Source organism: Gossypium arboreum, chromosome 11 (genome assembly GCF_025698485.1).
Source record: "Gossypium arboreum isolate Shixiya-1 chromosome 11, ASM2569848v2, whole genome shotgun sequence".
Taxonomy (NCBI): domain Eukaryota; kingdom Viridiplantae; phylum Streptophyta; class Magnoliopsida; order Malvales; family Malvaceae; genus Gossypium; species Gossypium arboreum.
This window is the reverse complement of record NC_069080.1, coordinates 126,481,283-126,497,286: the sequence shown is the minus strand read 5'-3', so window position 1 is coordinate 126,497,286 and position 16,004 is coordinate 126,481,283. Positions and strand designations below refer to the sequence as shown.

Genomic DNA, 16,004 nt, shown 5'->3' with positions numbered 1-16,004 from the left:
ATGTCATAGTGCTTGCATTATGTCGAGAATTAGATTTAGTTTGAGATGACAACTTATCTTGAAACTCCAAATGGCTAACCGTGAATGCAAGCTTGCTCACTTGCTTACTTAATTCTTGAAAATGCATGTCAGTTTTTTTATTTAAACTTTTCAGTACTAGGGATGACCCTGGAAAATTTCCAACAACTTTGCTTGTGCTGTTGAACGCTCATGCAGAATAGGACATGAGCCCGTCGAAAACTTATGTTTGTTTACGTATAAAGTTTAAAAAACCAAAGATAAAAAACTTGTGTTTGTTTACGTATAAAATTTAAATAAAAAATTATTGAAGAAACACATAATAAATAATAAGCACCTAATTTTACTTATAAATTTAAATAACTAATGTTTTCTTGACCATTTGGAAGTGATATGGAGATATAATTTAGAACAAAAGCATTGAAGAAAATAATTCCCTCACTCACTGATTTAAGGTGTGGAATTTACTTTTATTGAGAACACCAATTCCAACCAATTAATTGGAAAATAAGATTACAGCTGCCGATTCAGCTTTAATTGAATTAGTTTTGTTGTTATTTTTAACATGAATTGAAATACAAATCAATTGAATTGTATATCTTTCAGGACTGTTTAATTTTTTTAAATATATAGAAAATTCTCTTAAAAAATAAATATAGATGATTATATAGTGGATGCGGATGTTTTGAAGAGATCCAAGTTATAATTAATTATTAAAATTCTAAAAAAATTTCAAGTACTCGAAATTGAAAGTAAAAATAGTGAAAATAAAAATATCTCAATAAGTTATGTCAATACAAGAAAATATGGAATCATGAAAATAAGATGTTGTCGACAGCAATTTTGCATGCAATATTATTATTGAAATAATTTAAAAAAAATGAGGTTCTTGAATAAATTTGTTAAGAAATATAGACATGGAAAAGATTGACCAAAACGGAAAGACACAGTTAAAGTATAATTAAATTTGTGAAGTTTTTGGACCAGTAGTTTAAGCATCTAAAAGTATAATTAAATGAGTAGTTTTGCAAAAATGAAATAATAAAATATAGTTTTTCGCTAAGTCTTAGCATTGATTATGAGAAAATATAATATTATTTTATGGTAGATGTAATAACCTTTAGATATATTATTAGTTTGGCAGTTCATGAAAGATTTGACAAGGGTCTTATGATTGTTGTTACAATCTTTATATAAATCACTTATATATAGTGGAAGTTTGTATTTAAATCCTTGAAGGATTCAGAATGCTGGAAACATATAAAAATTCCCCAAAAATATATATGAATTGATTTGAACATATGTATTTGTCGAAATCATTTTTTTATTTCGATTTAAAAACGATGGATCGACTTTTTGGAAAGCAAAAAATGGAGTCGCCACCAATCTTTTTTCATGTTTAGGTATGATCGGATCACCTAGAAATTTGATAGTTTTAATAAAACATTTTGGTTTACTAAAACAATGATTTTGGTCTACGAAATTCTGAAAAAACAGGTTCGGGAGTCGGTTACGTATGAGGAAGGATTAGCACCCTCATTACGCCCCAAAATTGGTACCAAATCGATTAAATAACTGTCCTTGTGTCTAAAATTTAAAATATTTTTGAAATGAGGTTCCTTTTAATTACATTTGAATAACCCGAATTGATCGTCAAAATCTTCTTATTTCAGAGGAATATAGCATCACATCCACAACGATAGGACACGATCCTTTATACCCTCGAAATCACGATAGATTTCGACTTCCAAAAAATTTATAATTTGGGAATTGCAAAAGGACGCTCAACTATTTAGTCCAACGAAAAATCAAAACCCAGCACAGTAGGGTACGATTCCTCGAATTTCCAAACATCGACCATTGCCTTCATTTTAAGAAATTTTAAACAAATAATTATAAAAGCAGTTCGTAATATACTAATTTGACTTGAAATAAAAGGGAATAATTAGTTTTAAAGAATTAGAAATTATTTTGTAAACCGAAAGGAAATGAAAACACGGGAAATATTATGATGAATGAATGGAGATAATATAATTCGTTTAATCAACTAACAAGGTAACAATCAAATTACACCAATCTAAAAATATTATCAATTTCCTAATCATGGATGAAGAATGATCAATATGATGGCAATATGAAACGAAAATAATATACCACAATAATATATACAACCAAATATAACACATTCAAATGCAAAATGCAAAACAAAATGAAAGTTAAAGAAAAATATGTATATAAGTATAAGACAAATTTAAAAGGATGAACACATATTATATATTGTATGAATTGTTAAACTAGAAACTTTTTACGAAACAAAACAGAGGTATATATATGACCATTAAAATATATTTCATAGAACGAACATTTAAATCGAATGATATACTAAGTGTTAAAGAACATTGGTTTAAAATTGACAACTTATGTATAATAAAAAAATGCAAAGGTAATACAAATATAATAATTTTAAGAACATATTAAATTTACAAATTATGGATATATATATGTGTAAATAAATTTAGAATAAAAGGAATACGCATACAAAATTAAATTAGTTTTATCAAAAGTTATATAAGACTTAGAAACATACTTATATATGTACAAAGAAAACTATAGATATAAAATACATGACTTTGTAGATTCAATATATATGTACTAATGTTTTCACGCACGGATAATAATAATTTAAATAATGTATAAAACACGTGATTTACTTTTAATCAACAAATATATATATATTAAAATACGTAAAACAAAAAATAATTATATGTATGAAATAATATAGGGCTAATAATACACATAGAATAAAGTTAATTCCTTTTCAAGGTATATACATGATAATGCATAAAACACATACATAAAATAATGTGCAAAATGTGAGACTACAATTACTCAAATTACAATGAATAAATAAACAAATGATGCAAATGATACAATTAACAAATAAAGAAACACGAATTAAAAAATTTAAAAATGAATCTAAATAAAACCTAATAGAAATCAAGTTAAAATAAGAAGGATAATGTGCAAATAAAATAAATGCATTACTAGTAAATTATATAAGAGACAAGCATAAAGAAATTAGCAAGCACACGAACTAATTACAGATCAAGGATAACGAAAAATAAAATAAAGAAATAAAATAAATAAATAAATAAAATGACATATATAAGAATATATAATGAAAATAATGATGTAAATAATGAAAAATATTAAAATATAATATTAGAATATTAGAATAATAATAATATTTACAATAAAAGAAAATAATAAAATAATGTACTAATAATGTAATAGTAGTAATAATAGCAATAGTAAAATATAATAGTTAATATAATGTTAAAATAATACTAAATATAATATGATAATTATAATGCAGTACAAAAATATATTAATAATATTAAAAGAGTAGCAAACAATAAGTATAATAATATTAGAAAAACAATAATAATACCTACGATAATAAACCTAATAATAAAAATAATGATATAATAATCATATTAATATTAAAAATAATTACTTTAATATTGAAGGCATGAAAATGAACAAAAAGGACTAAAATCAAAACAAAAACATAGTTCTGGGGCCAAATCAAAAATAAAAGTAAGGGAAGGGACCCATTTGAAGTGCGCGAATGACATGGGGGACTAAAAAGGAAATTTTCCCTTCCCCCCAAAATGTTGCTCTTTACTCGGGACCAAAATGTAAACGAAACAAAATCAAAGGGGCGAATTTAAAAGCATAACAAACTTAATTGTAAAATGATAAAAAAGCGGAGGGACTGCGCGCGTAAATTTCCCATTTCCAAAAAAACACGCAGATCCTAGCTTAACTGGGTCAGGTCGGACGCATTAAAACGGCATCGTTTTGGCACTGAGGTTTAAGTCCAAAACTACGTCGTTTTGGCCCCTATATAAATACCAATTTTCTAAAAAAAATGGCATTCTTCTTCCATTTAAAAAAAAAAAAACCTCGGCCCCTTAAAACAAATCTCTCCCCCTAACGATTTCCGATGGGGCTCACAAGATTCCTCCTCCAGCGTAGATCAAGATCACCCACCGTGCACGGTGGCGGAAATTTCAAAAGGTATTTTTTCTTTTTTATATATTTTAAAATAATATGTATTTATATATATGTGTGTGTTTATATGTAGACAAAAGAAAGAAAAGAGAAGAAAAAAAGAAAAGATTCAAAACTAAAGAAACTTAAATCACCTTTTTATTTACGATTTTGATTTTCTCTTTTAGGGTCTATTTTTGTGCTTTTGATTTAGTAGAGTTTGAACCACTTTTTTTAATTGAAAACCAAAAAAAACTTCCTCTATAATGCATTTAGAAGGCTTTATATAGCCGAAAAAATAAATATTACATTTGATTTTGATTTTTCTTTCTTATTTCTACTTATTTGGATTGCTGTCTTTTCTCTATTAATGTGTGCAGATGGAGCAGGTGGCTCAGCAACAGCGGCAGTGGCAGAGGGTTAGGTGCGGTGCTGTATGCTAGGGGACTAGTGTATGAAAAATCTTTATTTTTTTTGATTTGGGTCTTAGGTTTAGTTTAGGTTGGGTTTGGGTTGGTGTTTGGTTTTTTGGGGTTGGGTTTGTCTGTAATCGGGCTGGGCAAAATGGGTTTTTACAGTATTATTATAAAATGATCATGATCAAAGTTTTGTTATGATTATTGTTGAAAACTATTGAGGAGATCAAAATATATTTTCCCAAGAATTTTCCTCGCGTTAATGACTTTCAAAAGAATAGTGATATAGATGCTTAGCAAATGCGTTTAAGTGATCATTTGAAAAGCTAACATTCAAGATTTGACATGTAGAATACGAGATATTATGTGATGTCATGAGGGAGAGTAAATACATGTACTATTTTTCCATTAATCGAGGTTTTGTTCCACTGATAAGGTTTTTAATAATGTATCATGTTATGCGTATTATAAATATGTGTACTCTTTTTCCTTCATTAGGAAATTTTTTCTATAGGATTTTTATGTTAGTAAAATTTTAATGAGACACATTATCTACCAATAGACATCAAACATGAAACATTATGAATATTTTATTATTAATGAATATCAACAACACCAAAATAAGTTTGATACTCTAAGATAAATATAAACTTTAAAGAATTATAATAAATATTCTCATTTATCTATAAAATTTATATATTCTTATTTATTCTCTTATTTATGGTTGTTTTACCTTCTCTTTATTTATTTCATAATAATAAAAATATTTTTATTACGAAAATAATAATTTAGGTAACTGAGTCAACGTTGATTTTACATTATTTCATATCAATTCAAATATATCGGACCAATATCCCACTACCTTATTTCCATGAAACTCTTTAAAAGGAAAAGAAAAATATTCCACGAGAAAAAAAAGAGAGCAATTATTGCTCTTTTGTCTCTTTCTGTGGTGGTGGATGCTTATCTTTCGGTTGGAAATTAACACAGACAAAATTAAAAATAAAATTGAAAAGGAATCGAGATACTAAAGTAAAATTATTATGAAATAAACATATTCATTAATTAGAATATATATTTGGTATAGCTCTTAAACTTATATTTTGTCAAATCATTTTAGAATGAATTAAAATATTAACATTTATTAATAAAATTTTAAAATATTTTTATACTTTTTTTATTTTTACTTTTTAAAAATATTTTTAATATCTTAAAATTTGTAAAACTTAATTAATTACTGATGTAACATCAATGTGACAATTCACGTATATGCAACAAATAAATATTAAAATAAATATTAATTAATATTTATTAATTTTTTAATGTGGCATGCATATGAATTGTCACGTGAATAACATGTTAACATTTAATTAATTATTTTAAAATTTTAAAATATTAAAATATATATTTTAATTTTTATACTTTTTAAATAATTTAAATGATTTTAAATTCTTAAAATTTTAAAATTAATTAAATAATAGTGTGTACTGTGTAATTGAAAGTAATTGAACTGCAATAGAAATGTAATTTCAATGATAGTTCGACAACTTAGTTTTAGGTCCCACACGCTTTAGCAGTTGATGTACTGTGTAAAGTCGTAGTATGGCTATGAGTTTCTAAGAAACAACCAAATCTATGAGTCATTATCTTAAAACACAATAGCTTTACTCATAATCCAATTATCTTTCATCAAATCCAGTGAAACATCAATATGCTTGCTTCAAGATCTTCTTTTTCTTCTTCTTCTGCTGCTGCTGCTGATATGATCAAAGCAAGGACATACGATGTTTTTATTAGCTTCAGAGGCGAGGATACTCGTGATGGTTTCTTAAGTCATCTGTATAAAGATTTGTGTCGAAAGAATATCGACACTTTTGTCGACAGCGAGAAGCTTCGAAGAGGAGATGAAATTTCAGAGGCACTGTTGACGGCCATTCAAGGATCCAGGGTTTCAGTCATTGTTTTCTCCAAAGACTACGCTTCTTCCAAATGGTGCTTGGCTGAGCTGGTGAAGATCATGGACTGCAACAAATGGATTGTTCCTGTATTTTACGGTGTAGACCCAAGAGATGTACGGAACCAAAGAGGGAGTTTTGCAGAAGCATTTGCAAAGCATGAAGAAAATTTCAAGCATGAGCTTGAAAAGGTGAAAACCTGGAGAAGTGCTTTGACTGCTGCTGGCAAATTATCCGGTTGGGATTCACAAGTCACTCGGTAATTGCAACTCCTTTTCTTTACATTCAACCCTTTTTTAAATATATGCATATATTGATTTGGAAGCAGAGATATTAAACAGACTTTTTTTTTCAAGCAGTGATTCATTTATGCTACCCAGATTCAAGTTGAGGGGCAGATACTTGATATGAAAGACTTAACTTTTCCCTTTTTAATTTTTTTTGTCATATATTGAAGGGTAGGCATAGAGAAAAAATAAGAAGAATCTGTTCTTGAACAAGGTTATTGTTTGTTGCGTTTTCTATACCTTCATACCATTCTCTCATGTATAAGATCTCTTGATATATTTATTTTCAAAGAAAAAAGTTATAATTTGAGGATTTAAAAAGGGGTGTAGATAGTGAAGTTTGAATTCTAGATCTGTATTTGAATGTCTTCTAGTTACCCTATGAATCAATTGAGTTAAACTTGGATTTACTTTATTATTTTTATTTATTTACTTCTATTTCCTTTTTATTTCTCCTGTAATTTGTTTCTTCATTTAATATATAGGCCTGACTCAACTCTGGTAGATAAAATTGTCGAAGATATAGTGAAGAAATTGAATTGTGGAACCTCAAGCCCTAATTTAAAGGGTTTAGTTGGAATTGAAAGGCGGATGCAGGAAGTTTTGTCATTATTTCAAGACGGATTCCCAGATTTTCGAATGCTAGGCATTTGGGGTATGGGAGGTATAGGCAAAACTACACTTGCCGACGCCATTTATCACCATGTTTCAAATGGTTTCCAAAGCTGCTGCTTTCTTGCAAACGTGAGAGAACATGATGAACAAAGAAAATTATTAAAATTGCGTCAGAAACTTCTTTCAAACATATTAGGAGATGAAAAGTTAGATATCTCGACGCTCACAATTGGATCAGGCTTTCTTAAGGACAGGCTTTCCAAGAAGAAGGTTCTGATAGTTTGTGATGATGTGTCAACATTAAGCCAGCTCGAGTTTTTAATCGGAGGAGTCGATTGGTTCGGCCCGGGAAGTCGAGTCATTGTTACAACTAGGGATAAACAAGTGCTTATCCAGTTTGACATTTATCCAGATTGCATTTATGAAGTGGAGGAATTAGATGGAGATGAATCTGTTGAGCTCTTTTGTCAACGTGCCTTCAAAAGCAGTCATCCTATAGAATATCAGTTGGAGCTATCAAAGATGATTTTAAGTGTTGCTAATGGAAACCCTTTAGCTATTAGACTCATCGGATCCTCTCTTCGTGGCAAGTCCCAAAGCTACCAGGAAAGTGAAGTAAAGAAACTAAAGCAAGTTCCTAAGCAGGACATTCAGAATGTGTTAAAATGGAGTTTTGATGCACTAGATTGTGAAGAGAAAGAAATGTTTCTTGACATTGCTTGTTTCTTTAAAGGAAAGGATCGAGACCATGTAACAAGGTTTATGGATGCCTGTTATGTCTCTGCACATTCGGGAATTGAGAACCTCATTGATAAATCTCTTATATTTGTTTCAAAAAATCATATAGCAATGCATGATTTATTGCAACAGATGGGTTGGAATACCGTACGCAATGAATCACCTTTCAAGCCTAAAAAACGCAGTAGGCTGTGGATTCCTGAGGACAGCTATAATGTGCTATCAGAAAACAATGTAAGGGCCCTGTTTGTTTCCTTCACTTATGTTACCATCACTCTTCATTTTCTCTGGACATATCCATGTCCGACGGTCATGTTTGATTCTTATTCGAACAAATATTTGTATAAAATACATACACGTATATGATAATTATCTTGAGTTCATATCTTGCCTATATCTTGACTCCATATACTGCTCTTGGGTTTAGGGAACAGAAACGCTCACAGGCATTGTACTTGATATGTCCACACTTCCAAAGTTGGAATTGGATCCGGCAGCCTTGATGAAGATGCGAAAGCTTAGATTTCTCAATTTCTATAATTCCTGTGGAAGAATCTTACTTTTTAAAGGGCTTTTATCATTTCCTGAGGAGCTAAGGTACCTTTACTGGGAGGGATACCCATTGAGATCTTTGCCCACCAAGTTTGATCTAAGGTACCTAGTTGAACTTGACATGAGTCGGAGCCATCTCGAACAACTCTGGGAGGGAAAACAGGTACTCTATTTTCTTTTGATATAAAGCTATGGTGTTTTGTAGATTGATGCAAGCATGTTTCCATTTCCATTACTTGATCATATAAAGTTTCCTCTACATATCAATCTACCCCTTTGTTATGTTTTCATAATATGATTAATATTTAAGTTATTTTTGCATAAAGAAGAAGAAGTTATAACATTAATTAATTAGGGTTATGTTTGGGGAAAAATGAATTGAGTTAGAATCCTTTATCTTACGAAACTCCTTGAAATATTTTATTATTTTATACTTAAACTGATAAATAATTAAAAATAGAGTTTACATGATATTGATTTCTGTTACAATTCATCAAATCTAAATCTATAATTTTTATTAATTTATTTGAATTTAAAATTATTAGACTTTCATTATTGGAGTAAAGAAAAAAATATTTAAATGCAAAATTATTTAGATCTTCTTTATTTAAATGCAAATTTTAATAGTAAAATTCTTTGCTATTTTTTCTAATTAGCAATTAACAAAAATATATAATGGAAAATATTGATAGTATATAATGGAAAATGTTGAAATAGAGAAAGGTTATATATGTATTTTCTGTTGATATTGATATTTAGATTTTATGTTATGTTTTATTTAAATTTTGGATTTTATATTAATAAAATATAATAAAATTATTTTAATTGCATTTCAATTAAAATTTTGAATTGAGTTGTCATATTATAATTTAAATATGCACATAAGTTTAAACTAAAAATTAACAATTAAAAGTGATTCACTAAAATATATTTCTAAAATATTTAATTTAAATTTATTTATTTTGTTGTATATAGAAATTCTTTTAAAAGATTTAATTTTTATATTATTAAAATGCTTGAAACAATACAATTTTAATTTAAAACTTTTTTATAATATTTGTTCTTTTTATAAAATGCCTAAAACTACTTATAGTCACTCCCCAACCTTTAACTAGAAAGAAAATGTGTATTTGAACCCATGTCTTCTTGCATTGAAAACAATATCGATATCAATCAATTAAGACTCAATTAATTTTAATTTAAAACTTTTAATTATTAAACTCCTTGATAACTCTTTGAGGTAATCAACTTTTTTTTGGGGGGTTATTTTATATGAATAACTTTCAACAATCACAATTCTTATTTTTTCTTTTTGCGCTTTACTATTATCTCAGAAATAAAGTATTATATCAATTTTTGTTTTATGCTATGAACACTAACTGCTCATATTCATCAACTAATCCAATATGTAATTTATTAATATAATTATAAAATAATAATAATAGATGATAAATAACATAATAAAAATAATTTATATATTAAACGCATATGGAAAAATAGAAGATAAAAGATTATTTATTTACTTTTATTGATATTACGCTTTAATTTTTATTATATTTATTTATATTTTGAAATTAATATAATATAATATAAGATCATTTTATTTTTATTTATATAATATTACGTGCGGGGCACGTGTTATAAAATAAGTATTTATTATTTTAAAGAAGTAATAAAGAATTTTAATTCGAAATTAAAAATAAATAATCAATTTTGTACTCGTTTTTATGAAATTTTAATTATTTGAAGTTGAAAGTTAATGACCTACCGAGGCAGCACCATAATTTCAAATTTTTATAGGGAAATCTAATCTAGATTAAACCAAAATTTGAGCGATGGGTTGGAATGATAGTTTAGTGTGTTGTTGCACTTTATTGATATTTTGGTCACATCTGCTGCATTATAGTCCTCCAATGTACACAAATTTATTAAACACTACGTTCTGATGCATGCAAGATTTAGTAAATTTGAAGGTGATCAATCTCTTCTTTTCTCGCAACCTTGTAAGAATCCCGGACCTCTCAAGTGCCACAAATCTTGAAATTATAGAACTTATGGGGTGTTCTAACTTGCGTGAGCTTCCTTCATCCCTTCAACATCTGGAGAAGCTAACTTATTTAAATTTCAGTAACTGCGAAAATCTTAGATCTCTGCCTAGCTTTTATAAAGCCACATCCCTCACCAAACTTGATCTTAGTTGCTGCCCAAATCTGTGTAGTTTTCCAGAAATCTTAGAGACCATGGAGATGTTGAGGGAGCTTGATTTAAGCGAAACAGCTTTGAAGGAATTACCATCCTCAATTGACAATCTTATTGGTCTTGATTATCTGATATTGAACAGCTGTGAAAACCTTGTTTGCCTTCCTGACAGCCTTTATAAATTGAAATCTCTTAAGGGATTTGATCTTCACGGTTGCTCGAGATTGGAGATTTTTCCAGAAATCTTAGAGACCATGGAGAGGTTGGGGTTTCTTTATTTAAGCGAAACGGCTTTGAAGGAATTACCATCCCTAATTGACAATCTTATTGGTCTTGATGATCTGAGATTGAACAACTGTAAAAACCTTGTTTCCCTTCCTGACAACCTTTATAAATTGAAATCTCTTGAGAGATTTGATCTTAACGGTTGCTCGAGGTTGGAGATTTTTCCAGAAATCTTAGAGACCATGGAGAGGTTGAGCTTTCTTGATTTAAGCGGAACGGCTTTGAAGGAATTACCATCCCCAATTGACAATCTTGTTGGTCTTGATGATCTGAGATTGAACAACTGTAAAAACCTTGTTTGCCTTCCTGACAACCTTTATAAATTGAAATCTCTTGAGCGTTTTGATCTTAACGGTTGCTCGAGATTGGAGATTTTTTCAGAAATCTTAGAGACCATGGAGAGGTTGAGGTTTCTTGATTTAAGCGGAACGGCTTTGAAGGAATTACCATCCTCAATTGACAATCTTATTGGTCTTGATTATCTGGGATTGAACAACTGTAAAAACCTTGTTTGCCTTCTTGACAACCTTTATAAATTGAAATCTCTTGAGCGTTTTGATCTTGAAGGTTGCTCGAGATTGGAGATTTTTCCAGAAATCTTAGAGACCATGGAGAGGTTGAGGGTTCTTGATTTAAGAGGAACGGCTTTGAAGGAATTACCATCCTCAATTGACAATCTTATTGGTCTTGATTATCTGGGATTGACCAACTGTAAAAACCTTGTTTGCCTTGCTGACAACCTTTATAAATTGAAATCTCTTGCGTGTTTTAATCTTGAAGGTTGCTCGAGATTGGAGATTTTTCCAGAAATCTTAGAGACCATGGAGAGGTTGAGGTTTCTTGATTTAAGCGGAACGGCTTTGAAGGAATTACCATCCTCAATTGACAATCTTATTGGTCTTGATGATCTGAGATTGAACAACTGTAAAAACCTTGTTTCCCTTCCTGACAACCTTTATAAATTGAAATCTCTTGGGAGATTTGATCTTAACGGTTGCTCGAGATTGGAGATTTTTCCAGAAATCTTAGAGACCATGGAGAGGTTGAGCTTTCTTGATTTAAGCGGAACGGCTTTGAAGGAATTACCATCCTCAATTGACAATCTTATTGGTCTTGATTATCTGAGATTGAACAACTGTAAAAACCTTGTTTCCCTTCCTGACAACCTTTATAAATTGAAATCTCTTGAGAGATTTGATCTTGAAGGTTGCTCGAGATTGGAGATTTTTCCAGAAATCTTAGAGACCATGGAGAGGTTGAGGTTTCTTGATTTAAGCGGAACGGCTTTGAAGGAATTACCATCCTCAATTGACAATCTTATTGGTCTTGATGATCTGAGATTGAACAACTGTAAAAACCTTGTTTCCCTTCCTGACAACCTTTATAAATTGAAATCTCTTGGGAGATTTGATCTTAACGGTTGCTCGAGATTGGAGATTTTTCCAGAAATCTTAGAGACCATGGAGAGGTTGAGCTTTCTTGATTTAAGCGGAACGGCTTTGAAGGAATTACCATCCTCAATTGACAATCTTTTTAAATTGAAATCTCTTGAGCGTTTTAATCTTAGCAGGTGCTCGAGATTGGAGATTTTTCCGAAGGCCATAGAGAGGTTGAGCTTTCTTGATTTAAGCGGAACGGCTTTGAAGGAATTACCATCCTCAATTGACAATCTTATTGGTCTTGATTATCTGAGATTGAACAACTGTGAAAACCTTGTTTGCTTTCCTGACAACCTTTATAAATTGAAATCTCTTAGGATATTTAATCTTGAAGGTTGCTCAAGATTGGAGATTTTTCCAGAAATCTTAGAGACCATGGAGAGGTTGAGGTTTCTTGATTTAAGCGGAACGGCTTTGAAGGAATTACCATCCTCAATTGACAATCTTATTGGTCTTGATTATCTGAGATTGAACAACTGTGAAAACCTTGTTTGCCTTCCTGACAACCTTTATAAATTGAAATCTCTTGAGAGATTTGATCTTAAAGGTTGCTCAAGATTGGAGATTTTTCCAGAAATCTTAGAGACCATGGAGATGTTGAGGGAGCTTGATTTAAGCGGAACAGCTTTGAAGGAATTACCATCCTCAATTGACAATCTTATTGGTCTTCGAAGCTTGACATTGAACAACTTTGAGAAATTGTTTACTGCCATTGGAGGCAGACCAGTGAAGCAGAAACATCTCCATGGGTTATCCTCATTGAAGAAGTTAGATTTAACTGAAAGCAATCTTGAGGACTTGCCCACAACCATCAAACAATTTCCTTTGTTGGAAGAGTTAATCTTGAGGAAATGCAAGAGACTGAAATCATTACCAGAGCTTCCACCAAGCCTGAAATATTTAGATGCACATGACTGTACTTCATTAGAGGATGTCTCAAGCATTAAGATGCTTTTTGAGCAAGCATTATTTTGTCAGGATATAGATGCAGCTGAGGCCCCTTCATTGATGTTGATGTTCACCAACTGCTTCAAACTGGGTGAGAAAAGTATGGGGAAAGATATAGATGTAGGTGACAGCACTTCAGTAGAGGAAGTCTCAAGCATTGAGAAGGTTTTGAAGCAAGCAGCGTTTTGTAAATCCTTGGGTTGGCTATTTACGAACTGCTTCCTACTGGATCAGAAAGCTGCAAGCGGTCCTGAAACACCAAAGTTGGAGATGCCATTTGAGCATATGGTCACTGTACTAAAAGATTATCATCAGGTTAGCTTCTTCTTCTTCTTTCGGATAGCCATATGCTGAATGCTCAATCATGTTTCTAATAATTGTAATCAAACAGGGACCCCCAGAAAGCAAAAGAAGAATTAAGATTCTTACATGCGTCCCTGGAAGTGAAATTCCGGAATGGTTTGATTTCAAAAGCTTAGGATCTTCCATAAACATCCAATTGCCTTCAGAGTGGTGGTCTAATAATTTCGTTGCTTCCGTTGTTGTTTCATTCCCTGACTCTTCTTTTATTGACATTGGATGTGAATGTCATCTAAAATCCTGTAATGGCGACAATCATGTCCTTAGCTGTTCTTTCTCCTCTTTCTCCTTGAATTTTGAAAACCAATTGTCAGATCACTTGTTCCTCTTATATGGTGGTGAAGTTTGGGAGTTTGCTAAAAGTAAGGCATCAAACAAGCGTTTTTACAATCAAGCTTCCTTTAATTTCTACCTTCGTTGGATTGGTTCCTCAGAATACGAGGTAAAACAGTGCGGGGTTCATCTATTATTTCCAAATTAAGGATTCAATGTATGAGAGCTCAATGATGCTTCAACCTCATTTATGTTATTTCGTTTATACTGAATTTCAAACCCTAATCATGTTTATTAAATATTTAACATATTACGTATTTATCATTGAGTTTATTTATTAGTTTAAGTTATATTTATTAATGTTTATTTTTCGCTCAAATTTTTATATCAATTGGATCCAGTTCAAAAATTCAAGTTTATTATTTATTTAACTTTTAAAAAAGCATTAAAAATTATATATTTTTATAATTAATTTTAATGAAAATATTGTTATTAAAAAATAAGAAATCTGGTAATTGACTCTAAAGCCTATCTTATTTCAAATCAATTCAACTATATCATTATAGGCATTTGTCTTTTATAATTCTCTTATAAAACTAATTTAAATATTATTAATTTCATTATTTTCCATTTTAATTTTTCCAGCCACTCATTTTATGCCACGTGCCAACAGTAAAATTTGAGTCTGGAAGAGTTAATGGCAGTAGGGGTTTTCATAAAAAATTTATTAATTTTAGGATTTAAATGATTGATTACATTCTATTAATGATTTAATCGAGTGTTATTTTTATTAAGGATTCTATTGATTTTATATAATAAAACAAGTTACAATAATTTTAAACATATGCTACAAGAAAAACAAAGATAGATGCTAGACAAAAGGAAAAAGATATATAATATTTTGATTTGATACCATACAATTTTTTTATATAAATATGACGTATTAGATTGGTGCGATGAGTTAAACGAGTAAAAATTTATTTGAGAAATAAAAAAATATTTATGTAATTTAAGTTGTATTATTATACTGAGTGTTTTTATCTTTTAATTTAAAACCAATAAAAATCTTATACACAATTATGTTTTTAAACATTTAATTTATATATATATATATATTACGTATTCTTTTCCCTTCACGTTATTAATTATATGATGATTAAACCCAGGCATCAAACAAGCGTATGTATAATGGGGCCTGGTTTAAATTCTACCCTCTAGTTTTCAATGGGGATTGGTCTCAGAGCGTTTGTTGTGAGGTAAAGCATTACGGAGTTCATATATCATTTGCAGAGGAGGAGGCAGAGGTGCAACCATATAAAAGATTCAAGTATCAAAGCTGAATCCTGCTTCTAGCTCAGATTGTTATTTGGCTTAATGGACTCTTTATCATATTTAAACTTTTTTTATTTTTTGATAACATAAATTTTTTATTTTTAAGATTTAATTGTTATTTGAATTTGGATTCCATCTCATATTAGTTAACTTTATTTTATCTAAATTAATTATGAACATATAAATTTATAAAATATATATATAAAAACTATTTAATATTAAAATGAATCTAAACAAACTTTGATCTAGATTCAAAAGAACTTGGACTTCAATTTATTTAGATTCATTCTAAATTTGTTTTTAAGTATTTTTTTATTTTTACTATAAAATATCAAGTTTTTTTATATTATTATGTTAAAATAAAATATATGTTTTAATAATATATAAATTTATCAAAAGCATTTCAAATTTAAAACCAACTGCTCAAATCTAAACATCACTTTATCTAAATTCATTTTTAATAATTTTAATTTTTTTATAAACATAAAACAATACATCATTCTTCCTTGTTCAATACTTTTACCAAACACA

At 29.6% G+C, this 16,004-nt stretch overlaps 1 protein-coding gene across 1 annotated transcript; it reads left to right on the top strand.

Annotated features, from left to right (window-relative positions):
• Positions 1 to 6,039: 6,039 nt before the first annotated feature.
• LOC108450908 (disease resistance protein RPV1-like) lies at positions 6,040 to 15,639 on the top strand. Its single transcript, XM_053022093.1, has 6 exons — positions 6,040 to 6,704; positions 7,218 to 8,319; positions 8,513 to 8,800; positions 13,539 to 13,823; positions 13,900 to 14,310; positions 15,308 to 15,639. The coding sequence occupies exons 1-6, from the start codon at positions 6,202 to 6,204 to the stop codon at positions 15,479 to 15,481; spliced, it is 2,763 nt and encodes a 920-aa protein (XP_052878053.1). The 5' UTR covers positions 6,040 to 6,201; the 3' UTR covers positions 15,482 to 15,639.
• The last annotated feature ends 365 nt before the right edge of the window (positions 15,640 to 16,004 follow it).

Bases quoted from the DNA above. Each gene is read 5' to 3' on its own strand.
- LOC108450908 (XM_053022093.1), top strand. From the start codon at position 6,202: ATGCTTGCTTCAAGATCTTCTTTTTCTTCTTCTTCTGCTGCTGCTGCT. The intron at 13,824-13,899 runs GTTAGCTTCTTC...GTAATCAAACAG, and splicing joins TACTAAAAGATTATCATCAG to GGACCCCCAGAAAGCAAAAG. The intron at 14,311-15,307 runs GTAAAACAGTGC...GATTAAACCCAG, and splicing joins TTGGTTCCTCAGAATACGAG to GCATCAAACAAGCGTATGTA.